Raw genomic sequence first — 18903 nt, forward strand, 5'->3', positions numbered from 1 at the left:
GTTTGATTGCTTGTGCAGACTTGCTGGAAAGTGGCTGAAACATTGTGATATATTTCCCAACAAACCAGAGTAAAAAAAAAAGAAGATGTTTTTGGTTGAATATCATGGTTTTTAGCATGACTGCACAGAATAAATTATATTATATTATATAAAAACCTTTAAAGGGGCACATCCTGATAGCAACCAATAACACAACAAATAACACATCAGGTTAGGTTAAGGCAGAATCAAATTTCATCCCTTAAGATTTCATTTTGTTTGACTTTCATCATGTAATTGATGGAAAGCAAAGTATTGGTATTTTCATTGTTGGAACCCTCTTACTTGATCAGCTCACAATAATTCTGATAAAATAAATATGACAAACAAAACATGGAACCAAAAGCTGATCTAAGCAGAAAAGCAGTCATGAACTATTGCTTGGCCCAAAAACATCTGAAACAATGGGTGTATTCCATCTGCTCTGTGTGCAAGTTCACAACTGTTAGTGTGTGTGGGATTATATTTCCATTGTTTTACCAAGGGAATATGAAGCAGAATGATCTCAAAAAGAATATTTTTACAAAATACAATTCCTGAATGAGCAGCACAATTCACATTCACAAAATCCGATTCCTAAATTCAATATACAATTCATAAATGTACAAGTGAGGGCACAAATATTTCCCCAACTGCCCACACTTCTCACTTAAATCAATTCAAAAACATTTTTACCAGTACGTATCTATCAAGATCTTGAATTCATTTGCATCAGAACATTTGTGAATGTTGTTACATTTATTTATGGATCATTGAATCTGCATTTGCAAATTGTCACACGTGTGTGGATCGCTTTGGATTAGGGTGTGTGGCTTTGAGACTTTCCTGCCAGGTTTCAATTCACAAATTGGGTTTTTGTTTTTTAGATAATCACATTGAGCTTTTAATCCACCAATCATAACATGCCTTGCTGAACTCTGTTGGATATCGTTTCCCGTTACCATAGTTACTCATTCATTCCTATGAGAACAACGGGGAGAAATATCTGATAAATGTTCTATTGGAACAATGAAAAACATGATGAAAAGCTGTTAGGTAGTTTTTTGCACTTTGGACAAAGCAATAAAATCCAGAACTGATTTTTTAAATCGTCTTTCATACTACAAAATAGAAGCCTAAATAAGAGCGCTGTGGCAAATTTACATTTAGGATTTTCACATTAATATTTTATTTAATTGGGATCTACAACATTTAACTGCTTTGTTTACATCATAAACACATTTATTCGAATCTATTCATTTAATTATGAAAGTGTTTTGTCCACACATGAATGATATTTTGAAATTATTCGTCACACACACATAAAAATATATATAATACTGTATATGGCTGATGCGATTTCAATGGAAGACCTTTATTTTAATTTGACAATTTACAGCCTCAGCGGACAATGCAAGAAAGCTTTGTTAAGGTTAAAATAGTACACATAGAATAAAACTATAAACAAAAAACACTATGCAAAAATATTGTTTCTTCTTATGTCCTTTGTTTGGCAGTAAAGACAGTGCTAATGGAGATGTGTATACATTCATATCTAAGTACTGTAACTCTTATTTTCTCAAAAAAGGGTTTCTCTCAAAGACACTAAACCACGTATCCAGCCACAGCGCTCTTCTTTAGTCTTCTACTTGATTCAAAGGCGGTTTCTGGTTTTATTGCTTTGTCTAAAGTGCAAAAAACTACACAATGGTTTTTCATCATGCTTTTGTTGTTAAAATATCCAAATCTATCAGATATTTCTCTCCGTTGTTCTCATAGGAATGAGTGACTATAGTAACGGGGAAGCGATATACACCAGATTTCAGCAAGGCATTGGTGGATTAAAAGCTCAATGTGATTGGCTAAAGAGGACGTGACAGGGCGGAGGGCGGGGCCGGGTCGTGATTATACACACCCGTTCCCTTGTCAGGCTAATTAAGCCTCCGAGAGGGATAAAGGCCGATTGCGGACGGAGGTGCGACGGAGGTGCGACGAGAGAGAGATCGTTTACAGACATGTCTGTCATGTGTGTGTGCTTGTCTTTTGTTTAAGTTACTCATTAAAATATTATTTACATTGCCAAGCCTGTACTCGCCTCCTCCTTTCCATTGAAATCGCTTTACACTGGTGCCGAAATCCGGGAAGGAGGAGGGATACGGCATAGTAGAGTTCTCGCCACTACCATCCACCCCAACGGAGCAGCCGCGAGGGGAGAAGGGGCTCCTAACCGACTTGCCAGGGGCGGAGGAATCCCCTACCGGCCGCTGAAACGCGCCAGGGGGTCTGAGACCGCCGACCGCGAGCGGGGAGGGGCTCGCTGCCGACCACCTGGAGTGGGAGAACTGCTGCCAGGGGCGGGGGAGACCCCTTCTGTTCCCTGAGAATGCGGCGGGGCGTTCCGTCCGCCAGGGACTGGAGGACTGCCTCCGATCCGCCCAGAGAGGCACGGCTGTCGTCCGTTAGAGGGTGGAGGAGTGGCCGAGGAACAAGCTACGGCGTATCGGAGAACTGGTGAGTAAGTGTTTTTTTTTTAATCTCTCTCTCCTCTCTCTCTCACTGCCGATCGGCATTGGCCTTTTCCCTCTCGTTTACATTTTACAGTGTTTTTTGGGGGTACTACACTGTTACAGGAAGTAACAGTGATTATACACACCCGGTCCCTTATCAGGCTAATTAAGCCTCCGAGAGGGATAAAGGCTGATTGCTCTGATACTTCTGGCGGAGATTTGCTGAAGGGGAATCTGCATAATTATTTCAAACAAGATGTTGACACAGCTGAAACTTTGTGCAAATCCCTGGCTGCCAAACTTCGGACAGCTAATAGTGCAGGCACAGACGCTATTCTTACTCAACTCTCTGGGCTGAGGCAGTTGTGAAAAACAGGTCGGATGTACTGGAAAAGATCATGGCGAAAATTCGCAGGTGATTAAAGAGATGAAAGAAGAGATCGGTAGAACTACAGAACAAATCACTGACATAAAGGAAACCATTGAGTTTGTCTGCAGCGAGGTCAACACCCTGAAATAAAGAGTCAATGGTATTGACTCATGTCTGAATAACAAAGAAATCAATTCTGCTGAGTGAGAATGACGTTTAACTCAACTTGAAGCGTACTCGCACAGATGGAACCTGATGATCCAAGGAATCCCAGAGAAGGAAAGGGAAGATTCTCGCCAGGAGGTTATCAACATGTACTAATGTCTCCTACCACAATTTAAACATACATTTCCAGATGTTGTTGATGTGGTACATCGACTTGGTCGTGCTGTTCCAGGCAATTGCAAACCCAGAGGATCTTATCTTTAAATTCACCTCGCGTTTTTTCAATGATGCTGTCTAGTGCAGCCAAAGATGTCACCTTCCTGAGGGAAAATCATCTGAAAATCACAGAAGACTTGGCACCAGCTGGCAAAGAGAGGAGGATGAAACTGTGGCCTGCAGTGGGAACAGCCGGAGAGAGAACAAGAGAGCATTTTTTTGGTGGACCTGCTTTTATAGATGGTATTGAAATCTCTTCACCCGTTTAAGTCTTATTGGCCATGCACAACTCACCACTTACCCCACCGAGAGCGAGAAGCACATTATAGCAACCACGAGGAGGTTACTCCATGTGACTCTACCCTCCCTAGCAAATGGGCCAATTTGGTAGTCCAAGCCACTTCAGGGGTGGTAGTCAGCATCTTTACTTGCTGAGCGACCCAGGCCCCCTAACAACTCCTGATTTAAAAAAGGGAGGGAAAAGGAGAAGAGAAATAAAAAATGTTTTTGTCTTTAAACCAAAATAATGCTCTTTGTTTTCGTGTTCAGCCAGTACGATACTTTCTAGGATTGAATTTTGACTGTTACCTCTCATTGATTTGAGGAGACTATGCAAATTATTTCAAGTCATAATTATTTAATAACATTTATGAAAAGATTTACCACAGTTGACATGTGGAGAGAACCTCATTCTTTACAGAAATCTTTCACATGGAACAATACTTCTCTTTCGAGTCAGTCTAGACTTGATTTTTGGCTTACCTCAAACTGTCAAATAAAGAAACTGTCCATAAGGCAATATTCATTCGTATTCCATTTATATACTCTGCCATCTTGTGTAAGAAATCCTCATACTGGAAATGTAACAACCCAATACTTCAAGCCATTGAGGTTCTCAGTAAAATTGAGGACCTGATCTCTTCTTATTGGGATAAAGCGAATAAGGAGGATAAATATAGTGGTTATTGGGAACGTCTTCAATATGAAATTGGAAAGTATTGTAGAAAGTTTTGTAGTGCCTTAGCTAAACGAAGGAAAATTGATGAAGATAAAATTATGGCTAGAATCATTGCTCTATCACTAAAGAAATGTGAGGACCTTTCAGACTTGTTGATGCGATAGATAATCTAAAAAATATTAAATCCCCTGGTACTGATGGGCTATCTGCTGAATTTTACAAAACTATTAGCAAAATGTTGGCACCCATTTTTCATAAGGTGTTTATAGAGAGTTTTGAGAGGATGATGCTTCATCCTGCTTTGTGTTAGGGGCTAATAACCTTAATTCCTAAATCTGACAATGATCTCCTCTTGATAGATAACTGGAGCCCAATCACTTTGTTAAACAATGATTACAAGGTCATTATCCTAGTATTAACAAAGAGGAAAAAAGCATAATAGATGAATGCCAATCCAGATTTATCCATCAGAGACATATTTCCAATAATATACACTTGATTCTAGATTCTAGTTTATTCTGATCTTATTTCCAGTGATAGCTTTATCCTCTTTATTGACTACTAGAAGGCGTTTGATTGTTTAGAACATGCATTTATGTAACAGGCCCTGCACAAGATTAGATTTGGTTATATTCTTTTTTTTTTTGGTAGTTGTATCAAAATGCTTTTTTGAAATGGGAATATTTCTATCTGACTCAGTAACAGTACCTCTCCCTGATTCGCTTTAAAGCGTGGTGTCAGACAGGGCTGTCCAATTGCTCCATACCTTTTTTAATAGCTACACAATTTTTTAATTTACACATCAGACAGAGTTCTGTGAAAGGAATTACCATTTCAGGTAACTTAGGCAGGAGGTATTTCTAGAATGTCCTATGCTTCTCAATCCTTATATGTTGATAAATCTACTTGTAAGTTGATTGATGGAATGTTTCTGAAAAATAAGACCCATTATGTTAGAAAATCTGTTATAATAGATTCTTAGTAAGGGTGGCTTACATTTGATTGAATTCGGCTCTCGTAATAATGCTTTTAAAATTAATTGGCTAAAACACTTTCTTCAAGCATGTTCTTTTTGGCTTTTGTGCTAATGGCAAGAATACAGACAATGCTAGTTGCTGCATAAATGTACTTTTGTTAATTGGCAAATTTGATATTCATAAATGTAAATACACAAACTGTAACTTAGAAAAAAAAATTACATTTTACTAATAATAATCCAAAGCGATCCACACACGCGTGACGATTTGCAAATGCAGATTCAACGATCCATAAATAAATGTAACAACATTCACAAATGTTCTGATGCAAATGAATTCAAGATCTTGATAGATACGTACTGGTAAAAATGTTTTTGAATTGATTTAAGTGAGAAGTGTGGGCAGTTGGGGAAATATTTGTGCCCTCACTTGTACATTTATGAATTGTATATTGAATTTATTAATGGGATTTTGTGAATGTGAATTGTGCTGTGCATTTAGGAATTGTATTTTGTAAATATATTCTTTTTGATATCATTCTGGCTCCATAATGGAATCAAGTGTGAAACTACCCTTCTTAAAAAAATAGAACACATAGCGCCCTCTGGTGGTAATACAAATCAATGCCCTTTCAAATCCTGGCCACACATAATATAATAGAAAATTAAAGTATAAATAATTTTTAAGTATTAAATAGGTCTGTAGATAAAAAAAAAAAAAACAAAACTTTAATATATTTAAACACAATTAATAAATGCTGATAAATAAATATAATTAAATATAAAATTCTCATTCATTTAAATAAATATAAATACATATACCATACACTTAATTCATATTTTCAGATAGAAATATGCATTATTGTGAAGCACTAATTATACAATACAAAAAGTGTCTTTAGAAGTCTATATTCTATGTATATATATATATATATATGCATACAGTAGCCTTTAAATCACTGGTCAACAGTCGAAACGCTCCAATTTACAACTGAGTTTGTCGGTGAGTTCTTGTTCCTGCACTATTTTTCATTGTTGGTCTTTGTACATTTGTTTAAGTTAGACGCTTCTGAAGTGTCTCGCTAGTTTTAGCACCATTAACGCGTGTTTTTAGGATGCTGTGTCAAATTAAACGTAGTTCAAACATTATAAATCGTATCTTGAGACCCTTCCATTGTGTTGTGCTTTGTTCAGCTGTCAAGAACGCATCCTGTGTGAACGGCTCTTGTGTGGCTGCGCTGAATGTTAGGTCTGTTGAAGCGCACTGACTGCCCCCTGCTGACACCGCTTGTAAAAACACAAAGTTACATTTACTTAAAGCTTGAATTGCTCTGACGGTAAGAAAATACATACTTTTAATATGCAATTTACTTTTTAACAAAAATATTTATTTCATTAATCGCACTATATTAACATGTTAAATCGAAAAAGATCTAGTACTAAAGTATAAAAAAATAAATAAACTAAAACTAGAGGAAAATGAAGTAGTGTAAAATAAATGACACAAACACACACACACACACACAAAGTTTTCATCCCAAAAAGATAATTTCCCCTGCTGTTCAAACCCTTGGTACGTTTCCTTATCCATTTTACTCACCGTATTCTCCAAACATCAGCAGTGTTACTTGTTTGTGCTCCACTATCTTAGAAACAACCTTCACCCCCACCCAGATCACCAGCATTCCCAGTGTGGCATCCAACAGGAAGTTCAACAGATACCTGAGAAAGATGAGAATCAGTTAGTTATTTTTATGTCAGGATAAAGCTTGACAACAGTTGATGGTTGACTCACAGAGAGCAGGGATCTTCATTGGTGAGCGTGGAGAGGAAGATGTTGGCAAAATGCATGAAGAGAGCACCAATGGCCTGCTTAGATGTATCAAAGAACCTGCAGACAGAAAGAAAGATTGATTTTTCTCTTTTAATGCTGTTATTCTGCTTAACCTTCATACTTTTCTAACATTTACTAAAGTACCAGATTCTCCAAGGTCTTCTGATTCCGACAGGCTCACGATATCTTTTCACTGTCAAGACACATATACACATGTATCACTTACAGTACAATATTGGCGGCATTCATAAAATGTGTCATAATAACACTTATTACACTAATATATTTACAATACTTTTAAAGTTTAACTAAATTAAATAAGTGTTTTTATTATTTTATTTTAATAAGGATAACTCATTTTAATTTATGTAATTTTGTTATGAAACTGAAATGTGTATATCATATTTTTTAGTAAATTATGTAATTACTGTATTTTTTACATTTTTTATTAAAAACATACACATCACACAAACATATCAATAAATCATGATAATAATGAAAAGGGTCAGTTGAAAAGCACAAAAGCAACAAAAACAAAACTCACGCACACGCACACACACACACACACAGGGTTGGGGAGTAACTAAATACATAACGGGATTACATATTTAAAATACAAAATATAAGTAACTGTATTCCACTACAATTACAAAATAAATAATTTGTATTTAGAATACAGTTACATTCAAAAAGTATTTTGATTACTGAAGAGATTACTTTGTATTTTATTTTCATTTAATATTTAGTTCATTTCAGATGGAAAACATTTCTACATATAAATGATCCAAAGTGCATTTGAACATCAGTGAAACACTTTCTTATGATGTGTTACATTCATACGAGCAGACAGAGAATAAGTTTGGAGTAAGTTTGGAGCAGATGAAATAGAAATAAAGCTTGTGTAAATTGTTAGCTTTACACTAAGCTAAAATGCTATTTATAGCCATTCTACATGCACATGTTACCAGACATGATCATATTTATTTATCTAGAAAATTCACGTTGGATCATAATTTATTTTTTCTAGTAAGATCTTTGATATTAGGACAAAAATCATATTCTTGATAATATATTTTTATTGTTTTCCTGTAAATATCTACGAGTAATCTAATGGAATATGATACAAATTAAATTTTACAGTATGCATTCTGTAATCTGTAGTGGAATACATTTCAAAATTAACCCTCCCAACCCTGCACACACACACACATACACACACACACACATATATATATATATATACACATACACACACTCACCTAAAGGATTATTAGGAACACCTGTTCAATTTCTCATTAATGCAATTATCTAATCAACCAATCACATGGCAGTTGATTCAATGCATTTATGGGTGTGGTCCTGGTCAAGACAATCTCCTGAACTCCAAACTGAATGTCAGAATGGGAAAGAAAGGTGATTTAAGCAATTTTGAGCGTGGCATGGTTGTTGGTGCCAGAAAGGCCGGCCTGAGTATTTCACAATCTGCTCAGTTACTGGGATTTTCACGCACAACCATTTCTAATGTTTACAAAGAATGGTGTGAAAAGGGAAAAACATCCAGTATGCGGCAGTCCTGTGGGCGAAAATGCCTTGTTGATGCTAGAGGTCAGAGGAGAATGGGCCGACTGATTCAAGCTGATAGAAGAGCAACTTTGCCTGAAATAACCACTCGTTACAACCGAGGTATGCAGCAAAGCATTTGTGAAGCCACAACACGCACAACCTTGAGGCGGATGGGCTACAACAGCAGAAGACCCCACCGGGTACCACTCATCTCCACTACAAATAGGAAAAAGAGGCTACAATTTGCAAGAGCTCACCAAAATTGGACAGTTGAAGACTGGAAAAATGTTGCCTGGTCTGATGAGTCTCGATTTCTGTTGAGACATTCAGATGGTAGAGTCAGAATTTGGTGTAAACAGAATGAGAACATGGATCCATCATGCCTTGTTACCACTGTGCAGGCTGGTGGTGGTGGTGTAATGGTGTGGGGGATGTTTTCTTGGCACACTTTAGGCCCCTTAGTGCCAATAGGGCATCGTTTAAATGCCACGGCCTACCTGAGCATTGTTTCTGACCATGTCCATCCCTTTATGGCCACCATGTACCCATCCTCTGATGGCTACTTCCAGCAGGATAATGCACCATGTCACAAAGCTTGAATCATTTCAAATTGGTTTCTTGAACATGACAATGAGTTCACTGTACTAAAATGGCCCCAACAGTCACCAGATCTCAACCCAATAGAGCATCTTTGGGATGTGGTGGAACGGGAGCTTCGTGCCCTGGATGTGCATCCCACAAATCTCCATCAACTGCAAGATGCTATCCTATCAATATGGGCCAACATTTCTAAAGAATGCTTTCAGCACCTTGTTGAATCAATGCCACGTAGAATTAAGGCAGTTCTGAAGGCGAAAGGGGGTCAAACACAGTATTAGTATGGTGTTACTAATAATCCTTTAGGTGAGTGTATATAAACAGTACTGTGCAAATGTTTAAGGCACTTGTGAAAAATGTTGCATTGTGAGAATGTCTTCAAAAATAATGACATAAATAGTTTTCATTTATAAATTAACATCATACAATGTCCAGTAACCAACAAAAAAAAAAAAAAAAAGAAGAAGCTAAATCAATATTCGGTGTGACCACCTTTGCCTAGATACACCCGGACACAGTTTTTCTTGGTTGTTGGCAGATAGGATGTTTCAAGCTTCTTGGAGAACTGACCACAGTTCTTCTATTTATTTAGTCTGTCTCAATCCCAGACTGACTCTATGATGTTGAGATGCGGGCTCTGTTGGGGTCATAGCATCTGATGTAGGGCTCCATTTTCTTTTTCTATTCAAAGGGAATGTTGAAATCTAAAATATATATTTCCAACTGATACACTATATTACATATTTTTAAATATAATATGCCTCAAACTTTTGCACAGTACTGTACATACATAATATATATATATACAGTTGAAGTCAGAAGTTTAAATACAATTTGGTTGAAGTCATTAAAACTAATTTTTTAACCACTCCACAGATTTAATATTAGCAAACTATAGTTTTGGCACGTTGTTTAGGACATCTACTTTGTGCATGACACTCATTTTTCCAACAATAGTTTACAGAAAGATTGTTTCACTTTTAATTGACTATATCACAATTCCAATGGGTCAGAAGTTTACATGCATTAAGTTAACTGTGCCTTTAAGCAGCTTGGAAAATTCCAGAAAATTATGTCAAGCCATAGACAATTAGCTTCTAATAGGAGGTGTACTGAACTGGAGGTGTACCTGTGGATGTATTTTAAGGCCTACCTTCAAACTCAGTGCCTCTTTGCTTGTCATCATGGGAAAAATCGAAAGAAATCAGCTAAGACCTCAATTGTGTACCTCCACAAGTCTGGTTTATCCTTGGGAGCAATTTAAAAATGCCATGACACCACGCAGCCATCATACCACTCAGGAAGGAGAAGCATTCTGTCTCATAGTGATGAATGTAGTTTGGTGTGAAAAGTGCAAATCAATCCCAGAATAACAGCAAAGGACCTTGTGAAGATGCTGGAAGAAACGGGTAGACAAGTATCTATATCCACAGTAAAAAGAGTCCTATATCAACATAACCTGAAAGGCTGCTCAGCAAGGAAGAAGCCACTGCACCAAAACTACCATAAAAAAGCCAGACTACAGTTTGCAAGTGCACACGAGGACAAAGATCTTACTTTTGGAGAAATTTCCTCTAGTCTAATGAAACAAACATTTTACATTTTGGCCATTATGACCATCGTTATGTTTGGAGGAAAAAGGGTGAGGCACGCAAGCCGAAGAACACAATCCCAACCGTGAAGCATGGTGTGGCAGCATCATGTTGTGGGGGTGCTTTGCTGCAGGAGGGACTAGTGCACTTCACAAAATAGATGGCATCATGAGGAAGGAAAATTATGTTGATATATTGAAGCAACATCTCAAGATATCAGCCAGGAAGTTAAAGCTTGGTCACAAATGGGTCTTCCAAAAGGACAATGACCCCGAGCATACCTCCAAAGTTGTGGGAAAATGGCGTAAGTCGAGGTATTGGAGTGGCCATCACAAAGTCCTGACCTCAATCCGATAGAAAATGTGTGGGCAGAACTGAAAAACCGTGTGCAAGCAAGTAGGCCTACAAACCTCAATCAGTTATACCAGTTCTGTCTGGAGGAATTGGACAAAATTCCAGCAACTTATTTTGAGAAGCTTGTAGAAGTATTTAACCCAAGTTAAACAATTTAAAGGCAATATAGCAAATACTAACAAAGTGTATGTAAACTTCTGAACCACTGGGAATGTGATGAAAGAAATAAAAGATGAAATAAATCTTTCTCTCTACTATTATTCTGATGTTTCACTTTCTTAAAATAAAGTAGTGATCCTAACTGATATATATATATATATATATATATATATATATATATTTATTTTCTTCATATATTTTATATTTTTATTACATATAAATAATAATATATTATTTGTATTTGTAAAATACTAATATTATAAATAAATATTACTTAACTGTATAAATCTACTTATTTATCTATTTCTATCAATCTATATACTTATAAATACTGTAAAAATAACAAATATAAAATTAACATACAGAGTGGCCCCAAAGGTTATTTAGACACTGTAATATGATATTACAACTATCAAGAAAGATAATCACATTTTCATGCAATCAATACAGAAAAATAAGTTTGTTAGGTGTTAAACTATAAAACTAAAAATATATACTGTTCATAATGAAAACAAAAAGTATTGTGTGCATGCATGACTGTATAAAATAAATAATTTTAACAGAAAAACAAACAACAAGGTTATAAATTCAACTTGTGTACTTGAAACTGAAACTCTCTCTCAAACTGAAGACATAATCCGAACGATGTGTTCTCAAATATGCAAACAGTAAGTTTGTAATCAACAGCCAAACAGAAGCAGAATGATTATTGAATGTGTGGGGAAACAAACAGGGCTGACGTCAGCATAGAGCAGCCGAAAACAAGCCCAGAATAACAAAGAGGAAGTATATACAGTAAAAACACAGGCATACGCTGATGCCGGAAAGTGTTTATAAAGTACAAATGTCAAACTTCCCCATCTGTATATATGAGTCTGTGTAATTCTAATGAAATTGTAAACAAACACTTACTTCTGTATTCACAGGATAATAAAATCAATGATCAGACATTCACAAATGATTAGGGTATTTTTCTCCATGCTCAGCAGAATGTTTAATGATCAACAGGAACAGCACAGATCCAGGGTAATATGTAACTCTGGAAAGGTCAGAAGTCATTTACCATGTTTTTGGGGGTCATTCAGTGCACTAGAGCTTTGGATTGGTGAGTGGAAGTTTTGTATGGAAAAAGAGTAGGTTTAGGGATTTTGAACAATTCTAAGGAATTTTATAGGGATTTTGAGTTCTTTTGATTTCAAGCTAAAAGTATTTGAAGGTACAAGACTTTGCACTTAATGATTTTGTACCAGGATCTAAACTACAATCCCATAAAGCATTGTGAATAAAAACAATGGAAAAGATATGAAAGTTTTGATTTAAAGTTGATTATAAGTATTGAGACCATATGTTTTATGTTTACAGCAAATTATTCAGATACATACAAATATAGTTATTTGAGAGTGTAGGGAGTGTGACTTGCATCATTTACAGTGCTTTTGGTGCCCCTCTGTGGTCATTTCACACAGAAAATGAGTTCACACTCCATGTGCGACAACACTTATCACTTTGGCCACTGGGGTCAGAGTTTCGAATTTCGGTAAGTACAGACCAATTTCAGCCAAAAAAAAAGTCAACCTACTGCGAGATCATTCTTGTGGGACCATGGGTAGTAATATTAAGAACAATTTCCATTATTAAATACAATTTTAAACATTAAATAAATTAAGCGGACTGATGCTTCAACGGAAGAATACACCATCGATTAACAACCTCGGAGCTCACAGTAGGTTTGTCTTTATAGGTTTATCATTTTATATTATCAGTAATTAATTTCCATATGGAAAAAAATGAATTTTTACTTCCTCTATAGATAAAGCAGATCTAAATCAGACCTTAGGACTGAACGGCAGATCACATGACTGGGACCCCCAGCTGGAAACAGAAAGTATCATTTGAGTTTTGGGTTCAGAACATCACATGAGCTGCAGGGACATTGCACTGTCATGTGATAAAGTGATCAACCAGCTGAGGAATCTCATCTCTAACAAAGCTGTCTCTTATAAGAATAGACTCTTTGTAGGAAAGCAAAATGTGCATGATGAAGGACCTTTTTTAAAGATTAAGCAGGTATAACATACGTCATCAAGGTGAGGTGAAAGATGCTTCATAAATGAATAAACAACAAGAGAACAAGACAAGTATTTTGAACCTAACAAACACAAAAACTTGCACATTTAAATAAAGTTTAATCTAATCCAGATGGCTCATTCTTCTTCTAAAAAGCAGTTATTAAACTTTTCTTAAAAGTTAATTTATAAGTTAATATTGGTTTCAAATGCAGAATTTAGTGACAAAGTTGAATTGATGATGATAATTAAGAAATGGGTAGTTGACAAATAAACATGGACATTATCTATATATATATATATATATATATATATATATATATATATATATGACACATTTTGCTTATTTTCTTATAGTTCTGCAGTGTCAAATTAATGTATATTCTACACATAAAATCTCATTTATGGTAATTATTAAAAAAAATGATTTTAACATTTAGTTAATAATTAAGTAATAGTTAATTAAATATAGAATGTCTGACACTGCTTGAAATTTCATGTCAACAACCCAAATACAGTTGACAGTTAATGGTTGACAACAGTCACATCTGATACTGGTCAACCTCATCCTATCACAGCAGACTATGAATAGCAATTTAATGCTTCTCATTTGAAATATAAATAGTGCTTGTATATGCAGAATAACATGGTGTAAACATATTTCAGTGACAAAAAATATGTTTCATACAATAAACCCAAGATTATGTAGCCTATAGTTTGGTGTATGCTGTTCCTGAGTATATAATCCTTGTCTATTAAGGTCATTGAGATTGAATGATGGATTATAACATGACTACAAAGACACTTAGTGTTCTTATTACCTGAAGATAACATATAATTGACCTAGAATTATGCAGATATATGGAAACTATGACAACCATTTTCATGTAAATCCATTTTTTGCCAAGAAACCCAAAAAAATAAATAAGAAAAATTTAATCTGGTAACATCTAAATTAATTGGATTACAAATATTCTAGAATATGAAGTGTGGGTCAAGGAGAAACAGCTGTACCCAGATAGCAGACGTAAATCTCAGAGATGTCTGTTTTAGATATTTTCATCTGGAAAGCATCACAATCAAATTAACATCTGCTAAACATCTTAAAAAGATCAGATTTACAAACATTCTAAATCATAAACGTCTCAAAGACATCTGTTGAATGTCTTATTAACATCTGAGAGGAAAGGTCTTATAGACGTATTGCAGATAATCTTGAAATAATCTTCAAGATGTAAACACATCAAATAGACCTCTGGGAGAAGTATGTGTGTGCTATTAGTGTAACATCACACAGTCACATCTGCTAGACATCTGTAAGACATATGTTAATAGGTATGTCTAGGATGTTTATAAGACATTCAGCAGATGTATTTAAGATGTTTATAATTTTTAATGTATGTAAATCTGATCTTTTTAAGATGTTTAGGAGATCTTAATTACATTACGACGCTTTCCAGATGAAAATATCTCAAAGAAGCATATCAGAGATGTATGTGTGCAATCTGGGTACAGTATGATGACTGTAAACAAACAAACAAACCCAAGGCACGTGCTGCTTCACATTCATAAAACATCCGGATTAGATACAATGGAAAACACAGATGAATTTGTGGTTTCGATTAAAAGCGAAAGAAACTTACACATTAAAGTGCTGAAAGCGAGAAGAGCCAACAGAGCCTGAATCAAAACACTGAATCCGTCCATCAGAGTCCCGTCCACACACCCCTGATACTCCGATCTCATAATATCACTCATATTACTGCGACTCTTCAATAAACCATACATGTACATGTTTACAATGAGAGCAGTCCTTTGTGGGGTAGAAATCTTCCAGTCTTAACGGGTTTTCCGTAAAACTTCACCCATCAGAAGACGGAAGAACAGACTGATGGACCGAGATCACATATAAATCGCTCTATCTGAGAAGTCGCGTTAAAGTTGAGCGATGTGACACAAAGCGTTTCTCTCCCGTCTCGCTTTCTTTCTTGATATTGAGTCAACAATGGGGGAAAACTGCTTGCTGACGTCACCTCCTGCAGCTGAATTCTCCTGCAGCCCTTTGTCCCCTAACACACATCACATGTGCGTGTGAGAAAACATGTTTGGAATGGGATGGATTTCTGGTAATTGTGTTACAAGAACTAGCCATTCTTAATTAACAGGGAACAGTGCCATTTGTGTCCTCATGACTTACTTCTGTTATAATGAACAGGGTATTGAACTTTACTTTAAACAGAACGATTTTAAAATAATACAATTGAAATGTAAAATGTTTGCTTTCCATCACAATATGACTCAGTGTGCATGACCCATACATCACCATTGTATTTATATGCGTTAAAGAGATAAACCTACCTGTTTGTTGCTCAAGGCCATTTTGAACCATAAGCGGCCACTTAAGACCCCCGAGCCACCAGGGGACCCCCTCAAAGCAAGGCAGTTTTTTGTTTTTATTTATTTATTACTTTTAAATATACTAAAAGCTGGGAGTAAGACTCAGGCAGCTGTTATGGCGGCTCAATAAGTTATAGGGGGCCCCCTTGTGGCCTCAGTGGGAAGGGAGAATGTAACTGCAAGGAGAGATTTGTATCTACAGTCAGGGTTACAGGCATGTGCATGCTCAAAGGTTTTTTTTTTTTTGTCATCCTAACGTCCACCTACAAATCGTGAGTGGAAAAAAAGTCAGGGGCAGGGGCCTCCAAGTTTGCTTAGGGCCCCCATGTGCTCAGAAACGGCTCTGATGTTGCATTTATTGACATTAGGGCCACATTCACATTGATGTGTTTTTGTTAGAATTTTGTTAAGTTTATATGCCTTTTATCCACACTACAGCAACATGTTCCTCTCACGAAAATGGGGCCATTTGAAAACTCTGTCCATTACTCCATTCCACATTTTGGAAAACTATGACATTAGGAAACTGGAAACAGATTAGTGTGGATGTGGGCTACATTATACAACACTTACTTTGTAAACCCTAAATGTTGCTGTTAGTGGAAAGATCAAGCTGTCTAAATTAAACAGTACTTGAAATGCCAAATTTTGGGATGAGAAATCAAATATCTTTGTTCTTTTAACGTATTTGTCTTAAAAATGTATAGACTTAAGATTTGCGATTGCACAAGTGTCCCTTCCGTGCACGCCAGTGTTATTGATGTTTTTGCATGAGTGTTTCTCTAGCACAATCATGTGGTTAAGTTAATACTACATGAACACAGAGTTAAGTGAACTTCAAGTTTTGGAGATGCCATTACTCAATTCAGCTGAGGGAACGAGTTTACTCATTCAATTGAGTAGAGTCAACTTATTAGGGTTTTCAGCATAGTTCCAGTCTTCAAATATTTCATGATTACTGCCTACTGATTTGTCCAAATGACTGGAATGCTTTACTTTTTGTGTCATTCTGCTTCTTCGTGTCCATTGCATTCCAAATAATGGTGGGCATAATTCATTTCACTTTCATTTTGACATCATTCACTGATTCATTCAGTTGCCGTTTCTGGAGATTGCATATACGTATACACCAGTAAGTGGCGACAAATGAGTCTCGTTAACGTTATGAATGAGTCATTCAAGCATTGACTCAAGTGAATCATTAAAAACAGAATCATTCACAACCGAAATAATGGAAGTGAACTATTTATTCAAAAACACAATTTGTTAACAAAATATTGCTAGTTCAAACCCAGAGTTTTCGTGCTAAGCAGAGAGAGCTATGCTTGATTATTTGGCTTCTTTTGGAACTATTTTTGCTGGCAGAGGAGAAATGCACAAATTAGCTAGCTAAGTTTTGTCTGAAATGTAAGTTCATTCATTATTAACTTGTTTGTTAAATTGTTGTATAAAAGCAATAACACACTGTGCAACTGTGCGGCTGCTACAGCTAAATCACATATTTGATATAATATGATATGGTACAATACAATATATGATAAAGGTGATGGTACAACAGCACTCTTTGGCTCAAAGCACAAAAATATTGACTGTGAAATTTGCTGGTTTGCTGTTGCTAGCCATTTTTGCACTAACCATCAACCCAGTCAGTAGACACAAAACATGTTTTGAAAGAGTGATTGTGGGATAGGGTTAGCTTAGGCTAAACTTAGTGTTAGTAACAATGGTACTTTGCAAGGTTGTAATCACAAATGTAGGATTTTTGAACTGGCAATTAAAAACAAAAAACATACAGTATTTGTTGACCACTTATCTGAATATCCATGTAAAGATCATGCAGAGATAACAACTGTGCAAACTACTATCATACAACACAATATGTAATGATAGGATATGCTGGTGTCTCTAGCACTTTATAAAAAACCCTTTTTTGTTGATAAAACCATTCACAAATCACTGATTTGTGTTCATGGAAAATCAATGCTCTCACAAAACATTTCTGCCCATCTCAAGCAAACAGCAGAGACCAAAACCAGTGTTTTGTTGGAGAGAACAAAACACAGCATACCAACACAAAAAACTCAACCCAACCGTGACGTGTAGTGAAGGAAGTGTAATGGGGCGGGACTGGTTTATTGTCTCAGCATCACTGATGTATTACTCTAAAGACTTTGGGTCATGAATGTGAAAACGATCCAGAATATGAAAGAACCACTGAGTGCCCCGAACAGAACAAAATCGTCATGGTAGAATGCAAGAGTGACAGTGACTCCAGAGAAATGAAACAGTTTTGTAAAGAGCAATGGGCTGCTGCAGGTCTGATCAGAAACTACACAAAGCATTTGGCTGAGATTATTGTTACGGCTGAAATCAAGACTGAAAATATCAATCAAACGCTCAAAATATATCAAATGTATTTAATGTACCTTGCTACAAAATAGACAAAAGTGAAATCGATCAACTGAAAATTTACGATACAGTGTTCAAAATGTGGGGGCAAAGATTCTAATTTTACATTTACATTTATGCATTTGGCAGACGCTTTTATCCAAAGCGACATACAGAGCCCTTATTACAGGGACAATCCCCCCAAAGCAACCTGGTGTTGAGTGCCTTGCTCAAATACAATGGTGGTGACTGTGAGGATCGAACCAGCAACCTTCTGATTACCAGTTATGTGGTTTAGCCAACTACACCACTCCAATTTTGAGTCATAATGTCTATATTTCTTCCACCATTCAGCTGTAACAGAAACGCAAACAGACGTACATATTAATATAATTCATATTTGAAATGTATTCTACATAAATATTATTATTTTAGTAATATGCGTAACCCAGTAATGTATGTAGAATTACCAAAATTGTAAGTCAGTAAGTGGAACTTGAAAAGTAACTAATTACTTTTTAGTCAGATGTTATTTGTGTGACATATCTTTTTGAGTAAATAAAGTTGAATGAACTGAAACATTTGTATAATGTATATCTAACACAAAGTTCTCTAGTTATACTGACATAAAATGACCATAAGTTGAATTTACTTAAAATACATGATGCAGTGCAGTTTGTTAGACTAGACATGAAAAATGCATTATAGATTTTCATGAGACAAAACTGCTTAGAATGTCTGTA

General features: G+C 36.0%; 1 protein-coding gene across 1 annotated transcript in view; it reads right to left on the reverse strand.

Moving 5' to 3' along the window:
* LOC127638710 (store-operated calcium entry regulator STIMATE-like) overlaps positions 1–15400 on the reverse strand; it is a 37222-nt gene extending 21822 nt beyond the window's left edge. Inside the window, exons 1-4 of the mRNA XM_052120355.1 lie at positions 15019–15400; positions 7189–7237; positions 7006–7101; positions 6811–6932 (exon numbers count right to left, since the gene is read on the reverse strand). Of these exons, the coding sequence (XP_051976315.1) occupies positions 6811–6932; positions 7006–7101; positions 7189–7237; positions 15019–15169 (418 nt within the window). The 5' untranslated portion in view covers positions 15170–15400. The remainder of the gene's footprint in view (positions 1–6810; positions 6933–7005; positions 7102–7188; positions 7238–15018) is intronic.
* Positions 15401–18903: the final 3503 nt, after the last annotated feature.

The sequence above is a fragment of the Xyrauchen texanus genome, chromosome 47 (genome assembly GCF_025860055.1).
Source record: "Xyrauchen texanus isolate HMW12.3.18 chromosome 47, RBS_HiC_50CHRs, whole genome shotgun sequence".
NCBI lineage: Eukaryota > Metazoa > Chordata > Actinopteri > Cypriniformes > Catostomidae > Xyrauchen > Xyrauchen texanus.